General features: G+C 37.2%; 1 protein-coding gene across 1 annotated transcript in view; it reads right to left on the bottom strand.

The window, feature by feature from the left end:
* LOC128497700 (laminin subunit alpha-1-like) overlaps nt 1–26,298 on the bottom strand; it is a 46,323-nt gene extending 20,025 nt beyond the window's left edge. Inside the window, 26 exon segments of the mRNA XM_053467860.1 lie at nt 1,065–1,181; nt 1,765–1,867; nt 3,129–3,267; nt 3,613–3,776; nt 3,858–3,974; nt 4,206–4,416; nt 4,807–4,966; nt 6,748–6,859; nt 7,562–7,660; nt 9,024–9,166; nt 9,932–10,125; nt 10,569–10,655; nt 11,435–11,556; nt 13,142–13,279; nt 13,370–13,490; nt 13,627–13,748; nt 14,121–14,306; nt 14,499–14,735; nt 14,876–15,012; nt 16,154–16,334; nt 16,580–16,686; nt 17,576–17,678; nt 18,355–18,597; nt 23,332–23,444; nt 24,369–24,539; nt 26,289–26,298. Of these exon segments, the coding sequence (XP_053323835.1) occupies nt 1,065–1,181; nt 1,765–1,867; nt 3,129–3,267; nt 3,613–3,776; nt 3,858–3,974; nt 4,206–4,416; nt 4,807–4,966; nt 6,748–6,859; nt 7,562–7,660; nt 9,024–9,166; nt 9,932–10,125; nt 10,569–10,655; nt 11,435–11,556; nt 13,142–13,279; nt 13,370–13,490; nt 13,627–13,748; nt 14,121–14,306; nt 14,499–14,735; nt 14,876–15,012; nt 16,154–16,334; nt 16,580–16,686; nt 17,576–17,678; nt 18,355–18,597; nt 23,332–23,444; nt 24,369–24,539; nt 26,289–26,298 (3,637 nt within the window).
* Nucleotides 26,299–26,892: the final 594 nt, after the last annotated feature.

Below are 26,892 nucleotides of genomic sequence, written 5' to 3'. Positions count from 1 at the left end.
GCTTGCCATATTAAATTTAAAAAAAAAAAAGTATTAAAGTAGCGCCGGCCGGCGGCATCAGCACCCAGCGGCCGTTTAGATTAGATTTCGGGCGGCCTGGGGGGCAATTGCCCCCCGGCCCAGCCCGCCCCTGGGCTCCTGCCCTGTTGGGGATGTGGATACGCAGTTATTGTTTTGCAAGAAATAAAAGCATGGGCTTGGAAGCTCAGAGGTTATTTCAGAAATTATGCTTCTCAACATTTCAAAAGGCAAAAGAAGGACACATTTTTGTTAGGAGCACGGTTACAGCCTTTTAGTGTGTATCGAAACATATTCACAGCATTTAATGACTTATTTTGTCAGAAAATCACACTGAACAGCCATTACCAGGTAAGCAGGCCTCGCTCTCAGGAGGAAGTCTAGGCATTGTATGTCTGAACTGAATCAATAATTAAAGCTTCTGTTCCAGCAATATGTTTAGCAAATAAATCTTAGGAGACCTTTCTTTTTTTTTTTGGCAGTCTCATCACATTTTCAGTTTCTGAAGCATAGCAATGTCTCATTAATGACATAAGCGTGATGTCATCATTACTGTATTCATTACGTTGTCATCACAAAACCATACATTTCTTCTTTTAGAGTCTTTTCAAATATATATAATGTCTGAGAACTTGCGGAACCTCCCTTTTAAATGCAGTGTTCCACCTACTCTAATGAATATGCCCAAGAAATAATTATTTAATACTGTATATGTTTTTTCCAGGAACATAGGCAACCAAAAAGCAGACACTAATAGATTCTTGCTATAAAAACTGAAAAAAAGTTTTGTTTTATAGGTAAAGAAGATACCTTTTACACTAGGATAAAATTCAGCTTTGTTTTGTTAATGCCCATTTGGAATGAACAGAGGATTATGCTGAGATGGTCAGGAATTAAACCGAAGCAAATCATTTATGTGTTTCTATTGTGCACCTGTACAAAGACTCTTTTGTCTGCATTTCCATCAAAGATGCACATTTTTATTAGTGGAAGTACAATTTGTAGGTACAGCTAGAAGTAAATGAATACGCCTTAATGCTACTTACCATTTGGTAAATTTCTCAGAGCCAGAAGCTGTTCACTTATTTGACGTGTAAATGCATGAGTGCGTTTTTGTATTGTATCTGCTTTTGTTTTCAGATCGTTCAAATCAGACACAAGACCTATGGGAACGAACAAAAGAGTTTGAGAAGATTACCAATTTAAATATCTGAAAGGAAGAACTGTCAATGACAAACAAGTGTCGGGCATAAGAAATTGGATTTTTATTTTTCTCAGTAGGTGTTTCTGCTCTGTCTGATGATGGTAACTTCACGTTGTCGTACTGAAGTGTCATTTGATTACAGTGCGGATGCCACGTAACCTTTCAGCTTCCATTTTTTTGTTTAAAACATCCAAAATGACACAGAATCACTGAAATAAACAGTAATCTATTTGTATGCAGGCCTGGACTGGCCAACTGGCAAACCGGGTAAATGCCTTGTGGGCCAGTGCCAGATGGCGCTGGTCACTTAACTTTACTGTCGTAGATCTGGCTGCCAGCTGGACACACGAAGCTGGACACTGCAGAGGTATAGGAGTGTGGCATGCGTCCTCATATAACCATTCTTTTATTGGATCAAATAAGAATGTCTATCATTGGGGTCTATAAAAGTAGCTAATACTCCTAAAGTCATGTAAAGCTATGGTACTGACAAAAATATAGTATAATATGGTACGAAACTATCAAAGTTCCCAGACCCTTACCTTCCGTGCTAAGACTTAAATTTTTGGCCTCATTCAGAAGTTGTGTGCTGAACTTCATAGAATTTTTTGGTGCAACTTGTAAAGATCCATTTGCCCCTGAAACCTTTTAAAAGAAAACATATCGTTATCAGATTTTTTAAATGATGTAATAAGTCAAAAATGATTTGTGTTTGTTTGTGTTCTTAGAGTAAAAGTTGTAGTTTCAGTGCTATACCTGCAGTGATAAAATGTTAACCATGGTCAGTAAGGTAGGTTGGGGAATTAAGCTCAAGTCAGGTGGTATATATTGTCTGTCATTTACACATTTATCAAGTGCTATTAAAGAAAATAACTGCATTATATCTTAATATTTGGTCAAGGATGCCATTTGTTGGCACCATACATATTTTAATATGAACGCTATAAGGACAAATCAAATGGACAATTAAAAAAAACTGGTTATAGGCAACACTATGATGTAGGCATTGGATAACTACTTAAAACTAAGCACAGCAGAAACAGTCCCAATATAAAATGTTGCATTTAGAACAAAATGAGTTCTAGGATATGGTCCTTTTTCAAAAAGTTATCTACATGTTTGGGGGTCCATAAACCTGAGATCCAATAAGCTTTTTGCATTGTTGTGATGTGAAGGACAAAATATATTCTAACACTAAGCAAATAGAGGTCTGGAAAGTGATGGGATGTTGATGCTTTCACATAACACTGGAGATCTAAGTTATTATTTTACTTTAAGGAGAATTTTGTTTGTGACCAGATGCATTCTATAGTTCTTCTCTAGGTTTCGTGTATGATTTCTGTCATTGTAAGACACATTTTCTGGGCTAATTTATTACAGGGGTACCTGGCCAGGGAAGCCACTACTTATCAGACACTATGGATTAGTTGGGTTTTTTTGCCAGTTAACTAAACTATACATTAGTGCTTACTTTTTAGGTCTAAAACCTTAGGCGCCATATCATATAGTTCATAGGGTTAACTGATGAAAATTATACAACCTAAAAATGAACTAGCAATTCTTACTGATCTTAAGTAACAGTGAGTGGACATTACTAGTGACATTATTTCCAATAAACATTAATCAATCTAGTTAATATAATAATCTGAAAAATAAAAACCCACGTTCTAATAAAATGTGCTTAATCTTTGATACTGTACTGGAGAGTTTTGGCTATAGAAGGTGTACCGTAACCTAAATTTTGTATATTTTTTAGCATATGGATGTCATTAGGATACAAGTCTATTAAGAGTGTTAATACAATTGTCTATTAAAATGTCATTGTGGATTGATAACACTAACAGTAATCTTTTTACCATTCCATGTTCTTTAGACCTATGCACCTGCCGCTCTTTGAAGACCTTACCATTGCCAGGACTCCTGTAACTGTGTGGTTACACTGTTCTGCAAGAACCTCTGATTGCTCAATCATATTTTTGATATCTGTGTGAGAATGGATCGCACTGGTGGCATTCAAAGAGGCATTCCTTACATCTAAAAGAGAACTGGGAACACACAAAAAAAGATATATTATTATATTGTCCCTTTAAAATATGATGTTTTTGCTGAAAAGATTTTGTAGCAAAATGAGTTAAAAAAAATCACATCATCAAATGCTACAACTAAGGTTTACAGCTTTAAATAGCAGATGTGTTGTTCTGCTTATGCATTTGTTTTAATAAAATAATCACATCTTCTTCTACTACCCAGCTTGTAGCAATTTAGATTTGACTTCCATTTAACTTAATACCGTGACAAAACCAAGGTAGATGGCAATGCTGACTTATATGAATATGACTGAACTGGATGAATTAATAACTACATTTTGGTATTAACACTGCTATGTTTACCTATTTAGAGAAGCAGAAAGTTTGTGTAGTTCAGCTGCATAATCTTCTGCCTTATAGACCATGTCAAGTGCGTCTCTTTTGGCCATCTGCATTACCAGACGATCTACATGGTGTCTCAGTTTAGAATTCCAAAGAAGAAGCTCCTCTTGGTGGGTCTCCAAAACCTATGGACAACATTACAACATTAAATCCACATTAAATGACTCTCTATGGTCCAATTGATTCAGTGACACCTGGATACATACAGATGTAGCATTAATGGTGTCCTCTGCAAGCAAAACTGCATCATCCACCAGCCCAAGACCTTCCTCAATCAACAACACAGAACGGTTCTTATTTTCCTGAAGGTCGTGTTTTTTTGTCTGTAAGGGAAAATAAATAAAAATACATTCCGCTAAAATTATTTTGATTGTTCCTTATGATTTTTTTTAGTTATCCATGGGTCAACTTTCATACTTGCAGCCCCTAGGACTAATGCAGAGTTCCCCCGGGATGCAAAGATGTTTCAAACGTAAAAGTATTTTTTTAACCTTGATCAATTGTTTTACCACATTAATAGGTAATTACAAACATAAATTCTGAAACTCACTTACCCTCAAATCAGCCAGATTTCTTTGTATAATGACCAGCAGATCGTTGGTGTTGTTGGTGTTTGCAGATGCCACATACAGCAAATCCTCCGCTGCCAGTAGTTTGTTGTTACGTTGTGCGAGGGCATTTTCAAGACTATTTTTTAACTTTGTTAAATCTTGGTGTGGCTTCTCATATTCTTTCTCAACTCTGTGTAGATAGCCTTCTGATACTCTGATAAATCATAAAAGGAAAAAAACTACTCAGATAAAAGTAAATACCGCTATTGGTTCGGGTCTGGTACTCTCTGCAGAATTCACCTTTAGTCTAACTTCTTGTGTTCTTGTGACAGGCGGTATAAAAAAATAAGGAAAAGGGCAACTCATTTTAAAAGTGTGTTTTAATTTATATAGATATATTTGATTTAGCAATTCCTTTTTTCCCTGTGAACATCTAATAAACAAAACAAATATATGTACGTATAATAATAATATAAAATGTATACGTACTAACATGTATACTAATATATATATATATATATATATATATACACATACACACATACATATACATACACACATACATATATATATTTCGCAAAAACAAGAAAATAAAAGCGCTTACTTGAGGGTTTTGGTAGCATCTTGACTTTGATCATTAAAATATTTCGACCTCATAGAACTGAGCATTAAGGAGACATCATCCTCATAATTTAATTGCAAATTGTCAGAGAGCTGTGTATCAATGCTCGTCTCATTTAGGCTTTCGACCACTTCCACCAATACTGCAAGAAAGATAGGTTAATAGCTCATTTAGAAAGCTCCCAAACACTAGAAACGACAGATCTGGCCACATAGTCAAATTAGGCAGCTGTCTAGTATGCTGAGTTGGTAGGGGTGCCACTCTCTATATATACCGTATATTCCGGCGTATAAGACGACCGGGCGTATAAGACGACCCCCAACTTTTACAGTTCAAATATAGAGTTTGGACTATACTCGCCGTATAAGACTACCCCTCTACCCAGCATACAACAACCAGCCAATCACGGCAAGCAATGTACCTTACCGGTGATTTGCTGGTTGATTTGCTGACATATACATACATGCACTGCCCTTACACACACACACACACACACACATATATATAATATATATATATGTGTATATATATATATATATATATGTGTGTGTATATATATGTGTGTGTATATATATATATGTGTGTGTATATATATATCTACACATATGCCTGTCCATACATACACATTTATACACTGCCCTCACCACACACCCCTGCCTTTACACACATGTATATGTATATGTATATATACACACACACGTATGTATATATATATATATATATATATATATACATACATACATACATCAGTGTGTGTGTATATATATTATATATAAATATATATATATATATATATATATATATATATATATATATATACAAAGTCCAAAATCAACAATTGCACACCAATCACCACTTTTTTAGCCCGGTGCCAAGTAGCTGCAACAGCAAATCTTATAATATCAAAAAAATCGTTACCGGCACTCCAGGGACTTCTTTAAATAATCACTCCAGAAACAGCAGTTTTCTAATCAACGTTTCAGTCTGTTTATTAGACTTTCATCAGGACACGTGTGTGTGTGTGTGTGTGTGTGTATATATACACACACCAGCTTACAAATACACTGACCATATCACACCAACATACATACACTGCACTCACACCCCTTTCTCCCCATCTCTTACCTTATCTTCTGTCTTCTTTCTTCCATCCAGTTGTGGGAGCGCGAGGTCTGGCACTTCAGACCTCGGCTTCCCTGCTCCCTCATCACTACGCGCCGGCAATTGATGCCGAGCGCCGGGACATGACGTCATCCCCAGGCTCGGCATCAATAGCCGACACGTAGTGATTAGAGAGCAGGGAAGCCGAGGTCTGAAGTGCCAGACCTCGAGCTCCCTAATGTCGGGCTAGTTAGAGGGAGGTCGTGATCTCCCCAACCAGCCCTGCTGATCAGGGCTAGTTGGGGAGATCACGATCTTGCACCTACCTCGGCGCGGCCCTGAAGACCGGCCCAGGGGAGGCGGCTTCTTCACTCGCCCCTCCCCTAGAGATTGGTGGCTTCGTGGGAACCTCCGGCTTGGTAAGTACCCGGTGGTTGCATTTCTTAGGGGTTTCTAAGTTAGTACCCGGCGTATAAGACGACCCCCCACTTTTAAGAAGATTTTCTGGGGTTAAAAAGTCGTCTTATACGCCGGTATATACAGTATGTTTTTTTTTACAAAGAAAGTATACATGTAGCACTTAATTTACCATGGGTGCTAGAAGTCCTATAGTTGTCCATGTATGCTATCAACCTCAGTACTAGAAGAAAGTCTGCGTTGATTTAAATAACTATTTAAAGTTAATAAAGTACGCGCAAAAAGGAAGAACTGCCCTTATATCGCCAAACAACTTCTATCTTTGACAACCAGATAATTGCTGGATAGGTATCTGTAGTTCAACAACTGTTGGGGATAACCCCATTTAAATGGCAATAAATGTACCTTGAATAGTCGTTTGCATTTTGTCAATAAAGCCGATTAACTCTTGAGTCTTATTCAGAGTTCTGATGGTGGCATTGTTCAGTGCTTCTCCATCACCTATCACCTGCTCCATCTTAGGGAAAAGTAAACATGTATGATTTAGATTTTTTAAAATGCAAAACAAATTACATTTAAGTTGTAGAACAATGAGCAATGTATAGATCATTTTGAACCATTTAATAATATCACTGAATCTTAAACGCTCCAAAGCACCTGTATGTAATAAAATATTTTACATAATTAACCTAATTTTAATTGATCTCGCAGGATAGATATACGAATTTCATAAAGCAAAAAAAAAGAAATACTACAGTGCCCTGAAAAGGTATTTATTGTAATTATGTCTGTGTGTGTCTAGTGAAATTAAACCCAATTATCTATTATATTTGGTTAATTGGTTTAGTATCTAAGGGGGCAAGGGTCAGATTTTTTTTCCTTCTACAAATGAAAAGATCATTTAAGAACTGCACGTTATCTTTGCCTAATATTAAAATTATTTGGATGATCAAAAAAAAAAAAAAAAAAAAATGGTGACAAATATGCAAAAATAGAAATTGGGGGCAATTGCGTTTTTGTAGCACTATATGTATTGACCTTATTGGACACATATGAGGTCTACTTTTTAATATTTGCCTTACTAGATTTTACATTAAGAAATAGACGTAAATAGAATTAAAGCTGTCCAAGGTATAACAAAGCAAACTTCATATTATGGCGATCTTAATAAAAGAGGCACTGTAGGAAAATCAATCTGCAGATTATGGCGTGTACTCACGTGCTGCTCAAGTTGGAGGGTGTCTTTAGACAAAGAACTGAGCTGCTCCATTGTCTTGTCCAGGGATATTATTGGGCTGACTCTTATTGGCACAGACTCCTGAAAAACAATCCAAATTTGTCTAGTTATTGAGAATATTGAGAAACGTGACTTAAAACTACACATTTTACTTGCATAAACCTAGATAAAAATAATGTAAACTTTACTTGGGAATATACCTAACAGATGGAATATACCGTATGTACATATGAAATAAATGAATATGTGTTTTTAGTCAAATACATTTAAAAAATGTAATGATGACATTAACCTGACTGAGAAATATAAGAGATTCCAGAGATGCCATAATAAATGCTCATGGACCTTGGACAGGAATACAAATCAAATCTGTACTTCTCCAGCCTGAACATACATGGATTATTATTATTTATTGTTTTATATAGCGCCATCAAATTCCGTAGCGCTGTACAATGGGTGGACAGGACATAACAAGTAGTATATAACATAACAAATTGACTTACAGAGACAACAGGTGAGGAAGGCACTGATCAAACAAATTTACAATCTAGAGATACAAGCCTAAAACATGCAGAAATGTATAAATGGCCAAAGAACAGGGTATTTTATAGATAGATAGATGCTATTTACTTTCAGTTTATTTAATGTGTGACTTTCAACACTTTGTATTATTTTTTTTTTTCCGGGCAGACCTCCAAATAAAGTGATTGCTGTTGATTTAGACTTTAAGAGCTGTTGCGTTTCAGCTATGTGCTCGTAACCTTTCAATAAATCCTGTGAGCCCTTTCCATGAACCTCAATGTTTGTTGTATCTTAATCTCCTATCAACCATCGTTTTTGGCTTTTAAGGCATATTTAAATATGTATTAAAATTATATTTGCATATAATTGCCTCTGGTAATTGGCGAACATCATGCTCTAAGCCGGGACCTGATTACATTACGGAGAGAGCAGCAACTTCATCTACAGATCCAATTTGAACAGTTTCAAGAACATCATAAAGACCCTTTATTAGATTTTATCCAGTTTTCCCCGATCTGGACAGTATCAGCCACAACTTGTCTACAGAGAGCAACTACATTATTTGTACGGAGGGATGGAGGGAAACTTAAAGTAACATAATTAATATTTATTAAAACACGTTCTTATTCACAAAGCTGCCTATGTTATAATATTTCATTTGCAATCTAATGTTGTTGATTAAAATTAAACTAGACCCACATTCTACATATATCTACCATTTCTTCTGGGAGGCTGTTCCACTTATCTGCCACTCTTACAGTAAAGTATAACTTTCTTATAAGTCTATATTACAGATGGATGGATGAAACATGATGAAAGCAAGCGATAGATAGATAGATAGATGATAGATAGATAGATAAATACCTAATCAAATACCGCCATATCTGGTTGAAATATGTGTTATACGTTTTGAGTAAGATACCTTAAAGTGCTTTGTCACATTTTCCAAGTTGAATAGAGTTTGATGAGGTGGTCTACCAATACCGGTCATATTAAAAGAGAAGATGGCCTGGTGCAAACTATCCAAATCATCAAGTAAGGTTCCAGTGCAATCATCATCACAAGCTGGAAATAAAAGAACAAATAAATGGTCAAAGCCATGGACAGGCAGGAAACAGCTTGAGTACTTTATACCCCAGTAGTATTAGATCATTTTATTAAGGTGCACTGAAGAAGTGGTGTTAAGATATATCTATTAAGAAGTGTTGCATGGATCCTACAATAATAGACTCAACAGGTTCTAAAAAACCCTTTACTTCCAATCAAAGGGCAGCACTACTATGTAGCAGCTTGGCCCGTCACTATGTATTATCACACGCAGGACACCACTGAAACAGGCTTGGGTAAGTTTCCCTGAACGTCTCACATTAATAACGTTATCCCACACAATGAGCACGAAGCATCTAGTAAGAGTTGGTGAAGGAATCGTTAAACAGCATTAAATAACGAGGACACTCTTTACCCGTATCTAATTATAATATGAAATAAAACATATTCAACGGTTTCATATCTTATTATGTTTGGGTCACATGAAGTGCGATTTATTAGGTGCACCACTAGTGGCAAGGGTGACCGCCTAATTTTTGGCTTAGATTGGCCATTGTACCGAAATGTACTTGTTCGTGCCTCTGATCCATCACTTTCCTTGCATTATTAAACTTTTTCGACTATGTGTGTGAACTGGTTCTTTTGACTTATAAGTTGCTCTTATCACAGCGTCATTCCCCGTCCACCCAACTCTATATACCTATGTCAAAGGTCCCTTTCTTCCACTAACAAAATAGCTAGGTTATCGGCACAGTATAGAGTGTACTGATGTGTGTTACTTACATATACATTCTTCTTCCAAAAGAATGTGTCTTAATTCACAAGTATCACAAAGACGGCCAGTTACTCCTGTTTTGCAAATGCACTGGCCGGTTAGCCGATCACATTCATTATTCAATGAGCCGCTTGGGTTGCAGTCACATTTCTGGCAGAAGCCATCAGGCTCATTTGGATTTCCGTAGTAGCCAAGAGAACACCTACATGTTACAAAACATATACAGAATACATTATTAAATACTTTATGTTTGCACCATAACTCCCTTGCATCATAAGTAGCTATTGTTAAAGAAAATGTCAAGTTCTTATTTTAGCGTCTTTTAAATAACTGAACTGGTCCAACTTTTCTAGTGTTTCTGTGAAGCCCAACAGCTTGGCCAACACCGACAACCTGGCTTGTTTCATAGGCTTCAGTGATAATAGCATTTACAGGAGCCACTGAGTTTAGTGCTCGCCTCAAGCTTTAGGAAAATTGATAGGGTTTTGGTCCAAAAGATGACAGGGTCTTTTGCTGAAGATGGCATAAGCTATTGGGAAAACACAGAAAAGTATGTCTTCTTTGTTGTTTTCAATGTTCGCCCCCCAAAAAAAGAGTAAAAACTGACTGTAATACTCTCTTTTCAATAGCACATATGGTCCTTACCTTTCACAGTATCGCCCTTCATATCCAGGTAGACAGGCATCACAACGGAAATCATTAATACCTTCTAGGACGCATGTGGGGCTAAAACTAGGAACATAAACAGTAAAAGGGAGTTTAAAATGTTTAACAATTCTTCTCACAATTTATAGCGCAGAACTGCATACTGTCATATTAGAGCAGATTTTATTTCTCTATGTTTATATTTTTATACTTAATTTCTCTAATTTGCTAATACAGCATGTAATCAGAGCTATATTACCCTAGTCAGCTTCCAAGGACAGGAGACCTCAGAAGAATGCCAGCTTCAAACGGCCTATTGAGCCCCAGCTAGGAGGTTTAAGAGATCAATCTACTCAACACAGCACATTGTTTTGGGAGAAGGAAGAGGTCTGAACTTCTCCGTCATGCTTCCGCGTGCAACTGAATATTTAGTGCCAGAATATGGTGTCATGCGCAGACATCATCTATCTATATGCAGAGGTGGAGTGGTCAGACAGATCTATACCACCGTAAAGGTAGTCATTCAGACACTTGAACTCTGTATTCCACTGTACAACTTAGTACCCCATTTTCACAAAAGCTTCTAAGTAGGACATTGATGTTAAGCATATATTTTTGGCTCATTTGCAGACGCTTCAAGATGCCTTCTTATGGTTATTTCTCAACAATATAATTGCGGTTTATGATACCATATCATGTTGATTCCAGCATTAATGCTAAGAGGACTAGAAACTGACACCATCAGAAAAGATTCTAAAAAAAAGCAATATTAAAACATAAATATCTGATTTGTGGAGTAATGGCAGACAAGGGAGAAGACTGTACACACATTTCAACATAAAATAGGTGTTTAGATGTAAAATTACCTCTGGCTGTTGCCCTTGGGACAAGCACACAATGAGCAATCTGCAATTGACCCAGTTACTTTCCCATAGTAGCCAGGAGCACATAGATGGCAGTGGTCACCAGCTGTATTATCTTGGCAGTCCTGCAACATGACAGCAAACCAACAATCAGCATTGCCTATAACTGGTTGTCGCTGGTAATACACTAATCCTTCACTTAATACTGCAGCAAGGAGGTTCTATAACAATGTACCCACTTTCAGGTAATGATCAGGGAAATTGGTGAAATCTGACAGTATGGTTTTTAGACTGGTCGATGCATGTTATCTATTGCTATAAGGCATATGTTTTTATGAAAGACACTTTTTTGCACTCGGAGATTGATTTTTTTGTTCACTATGCGGTGTTAGACATGTGAGCATAGCTAAATAGTTATGGTATTTTTATGGTATTTTATTAACATGTTGGCCCGCTAATGGCTGTATCTATTGTGAGACTGTGAGCCCCAGGGAGTTGATTGGCATGGCATCTGGGTACAGCTGCTATGCAGATTATACATATGGGTCCCTGGGGTGGAGCAATTGGAGAGCAGGGTGGGCCAATGCTCCATTTCCCCCATTTTGTGGAAATTCCATGCCAGGTTTTCCAGGAGGCAAGAAGTCCACAGGATCCGGTCCGGGATTCCTATGGGGCCGGCATAAGGCACAGGTGCTGGACATTAAAAACCCCTGGAGCCTGATACTCAGAGAGACTGTTGGGGGGAGAGGAAGTTCCCTGTGCACCCAGGGCAAGGAGAGGCCCTGAAGAAGACAATCCCTGAGCCAAGTGAGGCAATACCTGCCTGGACGTTTTGTGTGTTGTCTGGGGGAGGTTTTCCAGAGCCTGGCGTAGCTGGGTCTGGCTGGCAGGTTGAGTTAGTGGGTGATTAGGCTGGTCAGTCTGGACCAGCATAGTTAAGTTAGAGAGGGCTCCAATTGGGAGCTAGGTTTTCTTTTTATGATTTGGTTTTTGGGGTTTAAGCGGTTAAAATAAAGCGCTGTTTTGTTCAAAGCTACTGTTCCTGACTCTGATTGCCCCAGAGGACTGTGCTTAGGACCCCTAAAAGTGACATGTATGGCCCTCATGCTATAGGGTTTGTCACACTATTTTTATTGAATGGGAAATTGGGATTATACAGTAAATTATTGCAAATTATTAAAATATTAACCAACTCTCTGGTGGGGGAGTCGTAGGATAAAATTGTACAACGCCAGTGGGTATTACATGCAATAACATTCACCTTAGTCATCTGGCTTGATCTACTATCATATAAACTAATATTTAAATGCTCAAACAGACATAACCACAAATGGAAAAATATTTATCTAGATGGTCTAGAGTTACAGTTTTGCACATACATTCAGAATCATACAAAATACCCCTGATTTTACTTATATATAACATAGGTAGACTTGAATAAATGAAAATATTGTTTCAATTGTAAATGTTGACTGACCCCTTCAATGTGAGGCAATATTAAGATATGAAATAATATATAAATACGATGTAAATACTGAAAATATATTATCTCTCAAGGACCCTAAAATTGACAAGTTTTCACCCTAATTTTATTCTAACATTATTTTAATGTTAGTTATTAATGTAATTACAATGTAGAATGCATTATCATAAATGAGACTGAAATGTAATATATCTGGCTGCTTTGAGATCCTGTATAATGTTACATACCATGCATCTGCCAGTATCTGGATCACAGATCTCGCTGTGGTTGCTGCACTGACAGGGGACACAGGGAGGGTTTTGGAAACGTAACCCTAAGATACTGATTTCTGAGAGCTTCTCTCTATAGTATCCAGGTGCACACTCCTAAAGAAAGAAAAAAATGGGGTGAAAAGGGTAAATCCATTGTTTTTGAAACGGCAGAATAAAATTCTACTTTTTGGAAATGCAACCTACCTGACATGAAAGTCCTCTATAACCAGGGGGGCACTCGCAGACCTCAATGAGATGAGCAGCTTCTCGGCCAGAATGCATGTCTGATGCCTCCACCGCAATCTCCATTGATATATTAGAGATCCTAGGAATGTTCAAAAAAAGAGGAAAATAATAGGAATTTAACACAGAATGAACACATTAACTGATGACCTGATGTTTTACAAGCACATAAGTATAACGTGACTGTGATTTATGTACATAATTTACTAAATCTTTACCTGCTTTGTTGTAATCCATATCCATAAGATGCTTTGATTAGAATGTAATCAATGTTGTTTAAAACATACATGAAATCTGATCTTGTTACAGTCTGCTCAGAATCAAAATACCTCCAGTTATTCTGCAAATGACAAGCAAATAAAGGAAACATTCAGTGAAGTTAAATGGTAACCATTACATTGGATTAAACAAAAACACAGTTCCAGAGAAGTTTTGTGATCACAGCATAGACCATTGGATTGCTCACATTTTGCTGTCCTACTCTTTAGAATAATAATGTCTAAAGCATCAGAGACAATGTTCCAAAAGTCTGTACCTTGGCACTGAACATTCAACTAAGAGCCTTAATCCTTAGCAGCATTATGAGTTGGTTACTAAGTAATACATATGTTGGTTTGATGTGGCTCAGTTTTATTTTGCCCAGTTGGTTTTAACTGTGGAGAACTTGAGCAGCTGCTGAGAAGCCAGGCTATTACTTATATACAGTACTTACCTCTGTCATGCTGGCTTGAATCTCCGTTCTCACCGCGTTTCCAGGAGCAGGGGTGTACATAGATATAATCAGTTTGCTGGCGCTCCCACCTTTCATTAAAATCTTCGGCTCAAAATCAGAGGAACCAGAATCTCCCAGAGCATAATAAGTAATGACATATGACAGCATTCCACCGTAGGCCAAAATCTGTGGCCAGATAAATAGAAGATAAAAGTGTAAAACATGGTTTACGGCTCAACAATAAATTTTTATGTTATATTCATATCTTGGAATTCTTCTTTGAAGCTATACAATGTATTATACCATGTTATATTTTTTTTTATCAAGTTATGTTATAAAACACGTGTTGGAGTAATACAGAGAACAGGGTTTATTTACCTTACAAGCACATTCGCCGGTCTCTTCCACGCAGCTGCACACCTTCCGTTCATCATCACACCATGCAGACTGCGTGCCTTCGGGATCACAGTCACAAGAAACGCACTCGGGATATTTCCTATATCCAAACAGGCAGGCGCTGCAGCTCTGTCCACCAAATTCCTTTCTGCAATGGCACTGGCCAGTTGAAAGGTCACACTGGAGGCTGTTGGACCCATCTTTGCTGCAGTTACATTCCTGAAATCAGACAAATACATGACATCTTGACATTTGCAGCATTAATATGATCCTGTTGGCAGATATCCCCGCCAGACCAACTAGGTTGTTGGTCACATGGTTATCTGGCACAGGCTTTGATAATTCTAGAGGTCTCTTACCAGACATCCAAGTTCTGGATCATGACCCCAGTAGTTGGTGTCACAGAATTCACACTTGGGTCCATGCGTATGAGGAGGGCAGATGCACTCTCCAGACTCAGGATCACAGTTATTCTGGGTGTGTGCACAGTCACAAGCTGGGAAGGAAAACGTAACACAACAATGTTGGAAAATTGCAAAATGTGAAAGGGGGACACTTTTTTTTAAAAAAAACTCTCCGATACAAGCAATTGCATCACCACTTAAAACACACTTTATTTTTGTCAGCACAGTCATGCATATTAAAAATAACCAACACATTGAATTGAATTCCCATAAGGCTCAGCCAGACATACTACTTCCATGATGCTGGCTGAGCGTCATGGGAAGTGCAGCAACAGTAAAGCTGCAGATGCTAGCTGTGAACTACAATTCCTATGATTCTCAGCCATCCAGCCAGGTGTCCACCATAATGCTGGCTGAGCACCATTGGAAGAGTAGTCCACAGCAGCAGAATTTTTTTTTTAAATTAAAAAAGGCTAATGTTATCCTCCCTCCATTGATTTTTGGAATCAAAACGTTTGATACTGCAAAAATTGATGACATTATTCTTCACGATATTCTTGTAAGAAACTTTTATTTCTTTGTTAATTCATGTAAACAATTGTTTCATATTTATTAAGAAATTTCCTTTTATTTGCCAACCCCCCCAGTTATGCACAGCTGCCCCCAGAAATGCATTATACCCCCTATATGACACTCTGCCTTCCTGATATGCCTTATACCCTCCTATATGCCGCTCTGCCCCATGATATGCCTTTTAACCCCCTATATGCCTTATACCCCCCTATATGGCACTCTGCCTCCAGAAATGCCTTATACCCCCTATATGCCACACTGCCTCCAGAAATGCCTTATACCCCTATAAGCCACTCTGGAGGCAGAGTTTAAAAGGGGTGGGACGAAGAGCTGAGGCACGGCCATTGGGCGGCGCGGTGGGTGCACGCCAGCCCCTTTATTTTCATTAGACGCCGGCGGCCGGAAAAGGCTTTCAATCCCGTTTGCAGCCGCTCAGCGGCTGTTTTCAATGTTGATCTGCCGGCCAACATTGAAAACAGCCTCTGAGCGGCTGCGAACAGGATTGAAAGCCCCTTCCGGCCGCTGGCATCCCGGGACAGAGACCCCAAATCGGGACTGTCCCGCCTGAATCGGGACAGCTGGGGGGCATGCGATCATAGAATTGAATATAGCTATGCATCAGCTCCAAAACATAACTAATCAACACTGTGCAAAACCTACGAGTGCAGCCGCCATCCTGGTATGCATAAAATCCATGGGCACAAACATCACACTTGAGTCCAGCTACTCCAGGTACGCAGGTGCACTGCCCGGCATCATTACAAGCATCTGAAACGGAGCCTGACTCGTTACAATCACAGGGGAGACATCCAATGCCAGACGTCAAACCGTAGAATCCATGCTGTGGGAATAAACCATAAAGTCACTCACTTTCCATGAAAATGTATTTAATTCCTAGAGTGCGTTAATGGCCCTATAGAAGTGCCGTTTGCTTAACCGGATCCGTGTTGGTGAGTCCACAGGAGAATACTGTTATGTTATCTATCTTTGTATCTGTTATAAAATCAACTATATTTAATTGCCCTGATCTTATTCTTTTTACACTATACATTCACTTTAAGAATAACCGGTTTTATTGTTTCTTACCACGCACTGATCGCATCTTTTTCCAAACACATTTGGTTTACATTCACATATGCCAGTCTCGTGGCGACAAATGCCTGAAACAGAGCTTTCAGGATGGCATTGGCAAGCTTAAAAAAAGAAAAGGAAAAAAATAGACGTAAATAATGGTCAACTTTTTTAAATTAGCAAATATACACATTTAAAAAAATAAATATGATACATAGTGAATAATGCATTTGTTTGCATTCAAAAGCTTAGTCTGCCAGAAAAAAAAACCAGCAGATGTTTAAGGGAAAAAAGAAGGGAAATTCCACAATAAACTAGATGCCTTCATTCAACTATCCGAAGACATAACGTGCATACAGCTATAGGGATTAATCAACGGGAAATGTTGAGGCACAACAAGAAATAAAAGGCACAAAAAAGACAATCCTAGTCAAGTAAACGCCACATTTGTGACACCAACGGAGAGTGCGCCGTTTTCTTAACTAGATCGGTGTTGGTGGGCCCACGGGAGAATACTGCCTCCTTACTACAAAGAAGGTGACTCCGTCCTGAATCACAGGGGCTCATACCCACCAACACAATATGTACAGTCAACCGCAGCGGTATTTATGTCACGCGAAATGCTGCCCTACTTAAGTTATGGCGAGTGCTTAAACTTTTTTTGTTTTGTCATATTAAAATCTCCTATGGGTACTTAATTTATTAGTATGATTACTTTGCATTATTATGTTTATCTTAGCTATACTTCTAAAGTATTTGCTCGGCTGCACAGTCAAGTCAAACGGGAGTTAATATATGCATGGAATCAGCCATTCACAATCGAGTGGGCGGGGTTATCTGGCTGACGCAATAACAAAGGCACCAACGATGGATTTCTTGGATGGATTTGTACCTTTGTACCTTTTTGTATGTTTTTTATTAATGGATAAATGTATGTAGTTATTTCTGCTCATAAATTGCCACTATAGTTTCCATCGTTTATTTTATGGGATTTTAGAGTAATAAACTAACATTTATCGAAAAGCCTTTGTCTGCTACCTTCTTCAAATTTTACTAAACCTCCAAACACCGCGCAAACTCTCTTCACTATCAGACAGTAGGTGATGAATGGCTGCTTTATACAGAATATGCTTAAAAGACCTTGTAACAAAATATGAAACAGCTATATGTTTCTTTAAATTCTGTCTATGGAAACACTATGACTGCTCGAGCGATATTCCAGCTGTTTTGTTTTTTTTCCTGAAAGCAACAGTTTTTATCTTGATAGAGACAAAATTCCAAAGATAATCAAAGGAATTTAACACTGCAAATCTTTTTTGGTTTTGATGTAAATCAGCCAATTATAACTAAATACATACTGATATATATTTTCCCTATGGGAGAAACTACAGACTGCAAAGATTACTGCTCCTCTTATCTTTGCTCCCTGCAGACAATGACCGCAAGGCTGAAGAGATCATCAAAGACAAGAATTTCCAACAAATTGTCCTTGCTGGTCATGTCATTGGTCTGTAGATTAGATGAGGAAACACAACAGCAATCTCATTTACTAATACAAGCAGAGGGCAAACGGTTGTACATGGTCTATCTGCGTGACAATGGAAGCACAGATTTCTGCTCCAGGATTCTGGAGAAGGCATCTAAAAAACAGGCTGTTGTTTACGTACATTGGGATGTAACCAAAAAAGCAAGGTTCCATGAATCATGGTGAAAGTGATGGGTATAAATACATACTACACCAGTCTGCAACTATTTAATCAGTGGAAAAGTAAAATTTGAAATAATTATGCCTCTCCATGTTCCAGTGGCACAAGTCTTGAATAAAATGACGTGCAAATCACTTCATCATCCCTTCTGTACGTTGGTGGCCCAAGTCTTGGTGTCACGTTGTATCGACTCAAGCACTCGTAGTCACTGATTGCATAATACTGCCAAGGCGTGAACTCAACACCATCCTGAGAACGTTCTAATATCCAGTTACCTGGCCGTGGGGAATTTGCTGCTTTAATTATTATGTATGCAACTTGGAAGATCTGCACACAAAAAGAATGTTTCATTAAATACATATTTCACACAAAAACATTTTCTTTTTCATTCCTATTGCTACACAATTGCTATAAGACACTGCCCCTCAATTTGTCTTTTCTTAACTGTATTTCCAGGGTTATAAGTTACCTCCTAATTGTACCAGGCAAAACGCTTGTAAAGATATATTTTCCTAACAATTTGCACCAAAAGGATTAAAATATGCCAGTATTATTTTTTTTTTCTTTCCATAATACACATACTGCACAAATATGGATATTTGCAAAAAGAGAATACATATAATAGCTCTTAACTTATTATTATGTATCCATTTCTCATATTTTGCAGAACTGTACTTCAGGTAAGCAGTACAAAATAATTTGGATTTCCAAGAAGAAAAGATAAGGAGAGCCCTGCTAACTGAGCTTACAATCTAGATATGTGTGTTTCCCATTCTTAAGTGAAAACCTTAATATATATTTTTCAGGGGTTTGTAATGTGCATTACTATTTATCCATGAAACTGCGCTTATATTACCATCACAGTATTTTCTCCCCCACACTGTGTATTCTGCTAACTTGCCTCCCTGTTTGTTATATGGTTGAGTGAACGACAAATGAGCCGGTTCATATTGTACTGAGATTTTTTCTGAATGGCTCCAGAGTCATGAGTCTTAACAAAGCTACAGCTGATGTAGCTCATTGTAAGCCCACACTGGACAAGTATTTGCAACAATATATGTTTCTCCTGTAGCCTGTTTCATTCTTCAATTTAGAGAACATGCAGAAGCACCAATTTAAAGCTATACCGCTTACGAGCCAATATGAATTATACATTTTAATTTGCCATCCAAACAACATCCCACTATCGCTCTCTGTAACATATGGGCAAGAAAAGGAGTGTCCAGTGTGATTACAGGAGCCACTTAAGGCTGATGGACCGATTTCCTCCAGTTGTCCGTGGGCTAACATCCCATCTGCACTATGATGGGACCTTCGTTTTAAGCCCAGTGCTGCGTGACCAACAGTTCCCGACCTGGACAGGATTTTAGATGTTCTAGATGTGGCACCATGTTGTTATCTAAATGGTATAATTGGTCAAACATGACCTTGGTCTGAAAGTTGTCTTTCTACACCTGAAATCCATACAATTGTGCATACCATAACAACACAATGGAACAGCAATGAATTAATTGGCAAGCTATCAAGGTAATTATATTTACGCAAGTTCTCCAACCAATCCTGGGATGCATATTAATACCCTCCGTTGCTGCTAATAACATGTACCTTATGTACTTACATGATAAGAGATATTTTAGGTGATTATTTTTAAACCTGCTTAATAACTTATAAGTTATTTAAAATATTCTGTGTACATTATTTTATCATAAAAGATTGACTTTTTGTCTTTCATAGCTTGATGTGTGCTAACTGATATTAATCTGGTGTGAACATTGCGAGATAGGGTGGGACAGTGTGCGACGGGAAGAGGTAAGCGGAGTGAAATTCTGTAAGCACAAAGATCAGATTTATATTTGTCTTCAGACTGAGGCATACATATTTTGGGTTGCAGACTTAATTATTTTCCTTAGTTTAACAGTTGGTACCCTTAGAGATGTATATAGAGGTTGCACAGATGGGACATTTCACTGGTCTGTACCTTGCAGGACACCATAGAATAGACTAGGTGGCAGAGTAAAAAGGCACATAAAATTCTTAGGCATTTAGGAGGATTAGCGTAAACTGCTAACAAGCAGTGTGTTGACAAATAGCTTAACATCATAAAAACACTTTCTGAACTTAAGAGAGAACAGCTCATTCTGCATGTATTTTAGGATCTAAATAATGACATCACCACCCACTTACTATAATCCCATTTATTGCAACAACCACTAGGAGGAAAATGGCTTCTAAAATCCAAATTCTATTAGAGTGTTTTGTTTCTTTCACAAACTTATATATTTATATTGTATGCAATGTGTCCCCAGAAAATACAGTGGAAGTGTTTAAGAGTATTTAAAGAAAAAAAAAGTTCACCCAGTGTGCTGAAAAATATATAATAAAACTGCTAAGAATATAAGGCATGAAAGTAACCCTTGACACCAAATAAATGGCTATATGACAGTGGCCTGGGAAAAAACCCATGGAAAATAATAGGCAGTCAAGCAACATGCTGTAAAACTGTCTCCTTACAACACAATGGATGAGCAACGTGACTGATGATTCTCTCAGGATAAATTTACCAGATCAGTGATGTCTCTTTTTGCTGCACAATATTTGACACAAAGAGCAAATAAGTAGATTTATGCATGAATACCTTAAAGCTTGTAGGGATAACATGCAAACACGTATGCAAATTTAGGATGCATTATTTTAAATGGGACATTGCGATGATATAAAGTATTGTTTATCTAATGAAATAATCTCCTCGAGTCAGTAGTCAGAGTGTCCACTCCATTAATTAGACTAGACATTCTGCGTTTAACAGCAAGGTAGCATGATGAGGACCTAGTTTGTCGTCTAGATGATTGGACTGAGATAACAGAGATAAAACATATATCTAATATGGATACACGCAACCGTTCAAAAGTTTGGGGTCACTTACCAACTTGCTTGTTTTCGAAAGAAAATACATTTTTGTCTATTAGAATAACATGGAATGGATGAGAAATACCGTGCAGACGTCGTTAATGTTGTTAAATGACTATTGCAGATGGAAAGAGCTGATTTTGTATGGAATATCTTCATTGGCGTACTAGGCCCTTTATCACTCCCATCACTCCTGTGTTCCAATGGCACGTTATGTTTGCTAATCCAAGTTTACATTTAAAAGGCTAATTGATCATTAGAAAACCCGTTTTGCAACTATATTAGCACAGTTACAAATTTCCATGACCCCAAACTTCTGAACTGTATTGTATCTAATGTCAAAACATTGTATTATATGAAAACCACAACTGTTTTGAAACAAATAACATGTAATTTTTTTCTGCATAAATGTAGCAAATATAGTGGCACATTAGCCTTTCTGAGTCGGGACTGAGTTCAGGGTTGGAAAGAAAAAACCCGACTTGGAAAAGGGGCAAACACATATGGGGTGGGGGATTCTACAGAACCCTAAACCCTAGCCTCATGTATTCACAAAGCAGACAACAGGAACATTTAAAGGAACCACATGAATTGAAGTGCATATGATGGCTGTCCCTTAAATAAGGAAAATGGCTATAGCCATGTTTGTTCAAGAGGTCCTACATTAAAGTTGATATATTTAATTGGGCTAAAGCCGTAGAATAACATAAATCTTTGGAATCTCAGAGGTTTCAAAAACGTACCAAATTTGAAAAAAACAATACATTTTCATATAGCTTAATTTAATCTATTTTTTAATATAATGAGATAATGTAGAGATGTGACCCTAGCTTTCTCATTAAGGTGGTTAGGCATGGTTAATAAGCAGACAAATGGATCCCCCGGTTAAAGTAAACTGAATTAAAATGTAAACCCCTTATCATGCATTAACCAACACTGAAAATGAGAAGCACTAATACAGGGTTTAATTAATTATTCCTAGTCGCAAATGCTAAAGCTGTCCTTATGCCCTAAATAAAGTAAATTTTTTACACACAAGAGGATTTGGGGCATTTATGATATAGTGGTGGGGAAAGAATTGGCGAGAATTGATTCTAGTATTGATCCTAGTGATATCTTTGACCTGCTATGTCCATTTCATGCACGTAACAGAACAATTTAGTATTACTAATACAATAATAATAATAATACTTATTATTTTGAATGTCATTTACTTTGTTACCTTTCAAATTCTTGGATTGTGATCAACCACACTATTAAAAGGGAATTGTGACTATTTATTTTACTTAGTACCAGGTTACAAATATGGTTTCCTTATTTAATAGTTGTAGTTTTAGCAAAATATAATATTTTCAGGCAGACGTTCATATCTGTGATGTAGCTCTGTTATCTGAGCCCAACCTACTAGGCAAACACCCTTACTCCTTTCAAATAATTGAATGGCTCAGTCTTAATCACCCAGCAGGACACTCTGATTAATGAAATGCATAAATCATTATATTTAATCCTCAAAGAGAAACATATTTTTTTCCCATGAGATTTTGACTTTATCAACTAAATGTAAAGCATTGTGTGCCGCTATTTTTTCTACACAGTATTACATGCACTATTTAGAAAGTTCACAGATAAAAGACATAAACACTACAGATAAGCAGTCCATATATTATGCAGTTTACAGGTTATTTATAGAGAAACAGAGGACCGTATAATGAGTACTTCCAAGTGGAACAAAGACTGTACATGTGAGATTTATAAGGATCCAGACGTTATTTGGTTAGCTTGTAATTTAGATTGTTCAAAGGAACTGGAAATGTGATATCTTACACATTTGGTATATGTGTGGTATTTCCAATTCAGGATGCTTGTAATTAAAGAGTAATGAAGGTCTTTCTAATACAGTAGGGGTTGTGCAGTACTTGATCCATACATATTAAAATGTGAAGGTATAGGCAATCTGGTTCTAACTGTGCTAACTAAAAGATAAAATAACCCTGGTGTCACACCATACCCTTAGTTGACTATTCTCCCACAAATACTACATAGATGCCATAAAGAACTGCAAATGTGTAGGACTATGCAGAAAGGTGCTATTTTAAATCAGGAAAAAAGATTTTAGCTAGAAAAAACATTAAAACAAGAAAGTGTCATAATTACTTGTCTTAAATCCAGTGTTATGGTGACCCAGTGATATATTCTGCCATTCTGAATACTGGGACTTTGCCACCAATCATTAGTGCCATCGATTGCATTGGTTATCGGGTGCCGTTCTGTAAATAAACAAATAAAAACATATACCAGCTTGCAAGTGAAAGAGAATAGAAAATTGAGTAAGAAAGCATTTTATTTCTATATATTTTGGTGAGAGGATTATTGGGTTCCGGTCAGTAAACAAAATACTACAGAAATAACGATGCCTGTTTGCAGTTAACCAGCAAGATGTACAACACATAATGAGGTCTTTTAACTACAATGTGAGTGCATGAGAGTTGGCAAACAAATCTTAATTTGTAGCAGCTCATTCATATATTCACTATTACTAACTCACATACTCAAACACACACAACTTATTCTGCACATTGATTGCTTGAAAAAAGCAAGCAATATGCAGAATAATTCAACCCCCAGATTGCTTGTGATTTGTAAATATAAGCTGAAGCTTGCAAATTTCTCTTTGTAGCCTCAGGGGGTGACATGTAACCTCCCACACACACAGACACCAAAAAAAGATTAATTACAAAAATAATAATAGAAATGAAACAGGGATCCCCACATTAAGCAAGGGGGTCAACAACCCATCCACCTTTATCCCCTACCCTGTATGTGGTGGGGTAGGGGGTAATAATAGACTATATTGGGGTATAAAGCCCACCATGCTCTACATAATTTAGTGTTTACTGGGATGAAGTTTAAAATATACTGGGGGAAAAGGTTATTGAGTACAAAAAAATAAACTTTATATTAAACACCCTATTTACCCCCCTCCCCCCAAAAAATCCAAGTCGGTGAACTAGGAGTGAATGAGGTACTTCACTGTCCACCCCTTTGCACTTACAGGGTTCAGCCTTTTTAACTTTTACATTTTGTATTTGAGTGACTATATGAATTGCTTGCATGTAATGACATGTGACTAAACCATTTAACTATTTGTTGGTGAATAGACTCAACAGTATATCAGAAGATGGGTAACTTACCTTTGGGATTGGAACTGTTCTCATCACAGATGCTACATTGAGGGTTGCGTATTGGCCTCCCTCGCACATGTTCTACAAGTTTACAAAACATTTCTGGTCCCATTTCACCACATGTGGCATTAGTGGTAATAACGGCATTACTGGCAAGATTCAGTATAGCGGGAAACAAACCTAAACAGAACACAACAAGATTTACCATGTAGAATAACAGGGGAATAATGTGTTTTCAGTTTTAAAGTATTCCAGTTGATGATTTAAAACACAATATGTATGTGTATTTAATCAAGCATTAACTCTTTTTCCCTGGTTACTTTGCTGTCATCACTATATATTAGCACAATGTTAGTGATTTTTGGTATCGTCCGTGAACAGTTCTTGCTTTAGAACAATATTATGAAGCAATGTATTATAGTACGTTTATTAGAGAAGAATTGTCCTAAAAACCTCCCAAGAAATGTTGATAAAATGTCATGTTTTAAAGTTATATATATATCCAAACAAGATAAAGATAATCTGCCATGCCTGATGGACCAATCTTAAAAAGAACATGTTAATAATATAACTTATGTATCTTGTTGTCCATACACTGCTAAATTTCACACTTTTGTAATTTAATGAAACATGGAAACATCATTTCTAGCGCTGTCAAAAGTGCAAACTCTTCTCAGAAATAATTATATATTCATGCAAGTTGCCTAATTTTCATTTTTGGGGGAAACACTTGTCAAGTGACACAAAAAAAACATGAACTGATAAGACTTTTTACGCAATTAAACCTTCAAATTAAATAATAAAATGACAGATCTGTAAAAGGTTAATTTACTTAACATGCAAGAGCTTGTAATTAACATTTTGTCTAAGTGACACAGTGCCTTTGAATACAATTATGTTTAAAATTCAATGTTGATGCTCTAGATAAAGATATAATACATTAAGGCAAACAAAGGGCTCGCTCAGGCATTCTTCCTGACCTGGGATCGCAGTGTTTTCCTGTTTACTTTCTTGCTACCCTCATGCTTGCGTCTGGTTAGTGCTCTACTTTATGAAGCAATCATGCAGTTCAATTGCCAAAAAAACTGTAGGGTTTTGTTATCTGTGTTCATGTTCCTAGAGCCATGAAACTGCAAATCTGCACATTCCTTCCATTATTTTGACTGGCTTTAGCTTATGTATGCCTCTGACCTTTTAAGTTCTGATAACTTATCTTCATAGCACATTCCTTTTATTGGGAGCTTTGCTCAGTCATCAATACATATTTTCTTTTAATATATGTCAAGTTTTAACCTTTTATCATTTGAAAGAATGATAAAAGCAAAGGATCTTTATGAACAATTACCTAAGCATTGTTCTGTATGTCCTACTTGTTATGTGCTACACTACTTGTCACCCATTGTAAAGCTTTACAGAATATGATGATACGACATAAATCAATAAATAACAGCTACATTTTAGTTATCCATATTTTTAACAAAGTTAGGACCTATATGGAATATTCAAAGATACTTTTCAGTTTGTGTCCTTCTTCTAAGCAATTAAAACCATAGGTAGTAAGAAAAGCAAAAGAAAAATTGAAGATAACCCGCTGTGTGGATGTTACCACTTGCTTTCCCCCCACACCCTTTTGTTCTTTGATTGTTGAGTACAATAAACATCCTTTAAAGAGAACGAAGGTGATGCGTAGTTTGAGGTGAGGTAAGCAACAGTAATATGTGGGTTCAGAACAGAAGTCACATCATATTACTCAGCAGTCCGTGTTCTTTATGGGGCTTGGCTGTATGGGCTACCCTTCCTACATTATTCTCCAGATTCTCCCTTCTTTGACTCAGCTCCTTCCACTCTCACCCCTTCGATAGTCCACTGTACGCTAGCCCAAACCCGTGTATGCAGCCAACCCTACCTACCTGACTTGACCCCACTCACATGCAGCCATTGAGCGTTGAAACCCAGCTATAATAAAAATAGAAACCTGTAGAACTTTGTAGGTCATAGAGAATCACCTCCTTCCAATACACCAAGGGCCTTGAGAAATAGTACATTTTAAACATTTAGAATGTTTGATACTTTAAGCAAGAGTTAACAACGATTATTCTCAGACATGATTTTCTTAACATGGAATGAATGGCCTCACCAGTTGTCAGAAACACTGTAGTATTGTGTTTTTTTTGTTTTTTTTTTGAGTCTTCCTCCTGTGGTTTATTATCTTGATATCGCTATGTATATATTTTAATTTATTTGAATATTTATATAGCTTTAGATGTAGAATTCCAAGCATGTCTTCAGGCGTCTGGCTCTAGTTCCTCTCCAGGGCTCTTTTCCCATTCATACCAAATTTCATTTCCTGTGTTGCTTTGTTGAACTTCTGTTTGCAAAAACCTGCTTTTCTGAGAGCAGGTATATGTGTAAAATGCCTTGGAGGTAATCTCTCATAGAGGGTCATGACAACGAGGCAAAGTTAAAAATGATATTACCTTATGAATGTTCTAATATATATATATATCCTGATATATATGGGATAGATTGTTAC

Source organism: Spea bombifrons, chromosome 5 (assembly GCF_027358695.1).
Source record: "Spea bombifrons isolate aSpeBom1 chromosome 5, aSpeBom1.2.pri, whole genome shotgun sequence".
Classification (NCBI taxonomy): Eukaryota; Metazoa; Chordata; class Amphibia; order Anura; family Pelobatidae; genus Spea; species Spea bombifrons.
The sequence above is the reverse complement of the archived record's forward strand: the minus strand, read 5'-3'. Positions and strand labels throughout refer to the sequence as shown.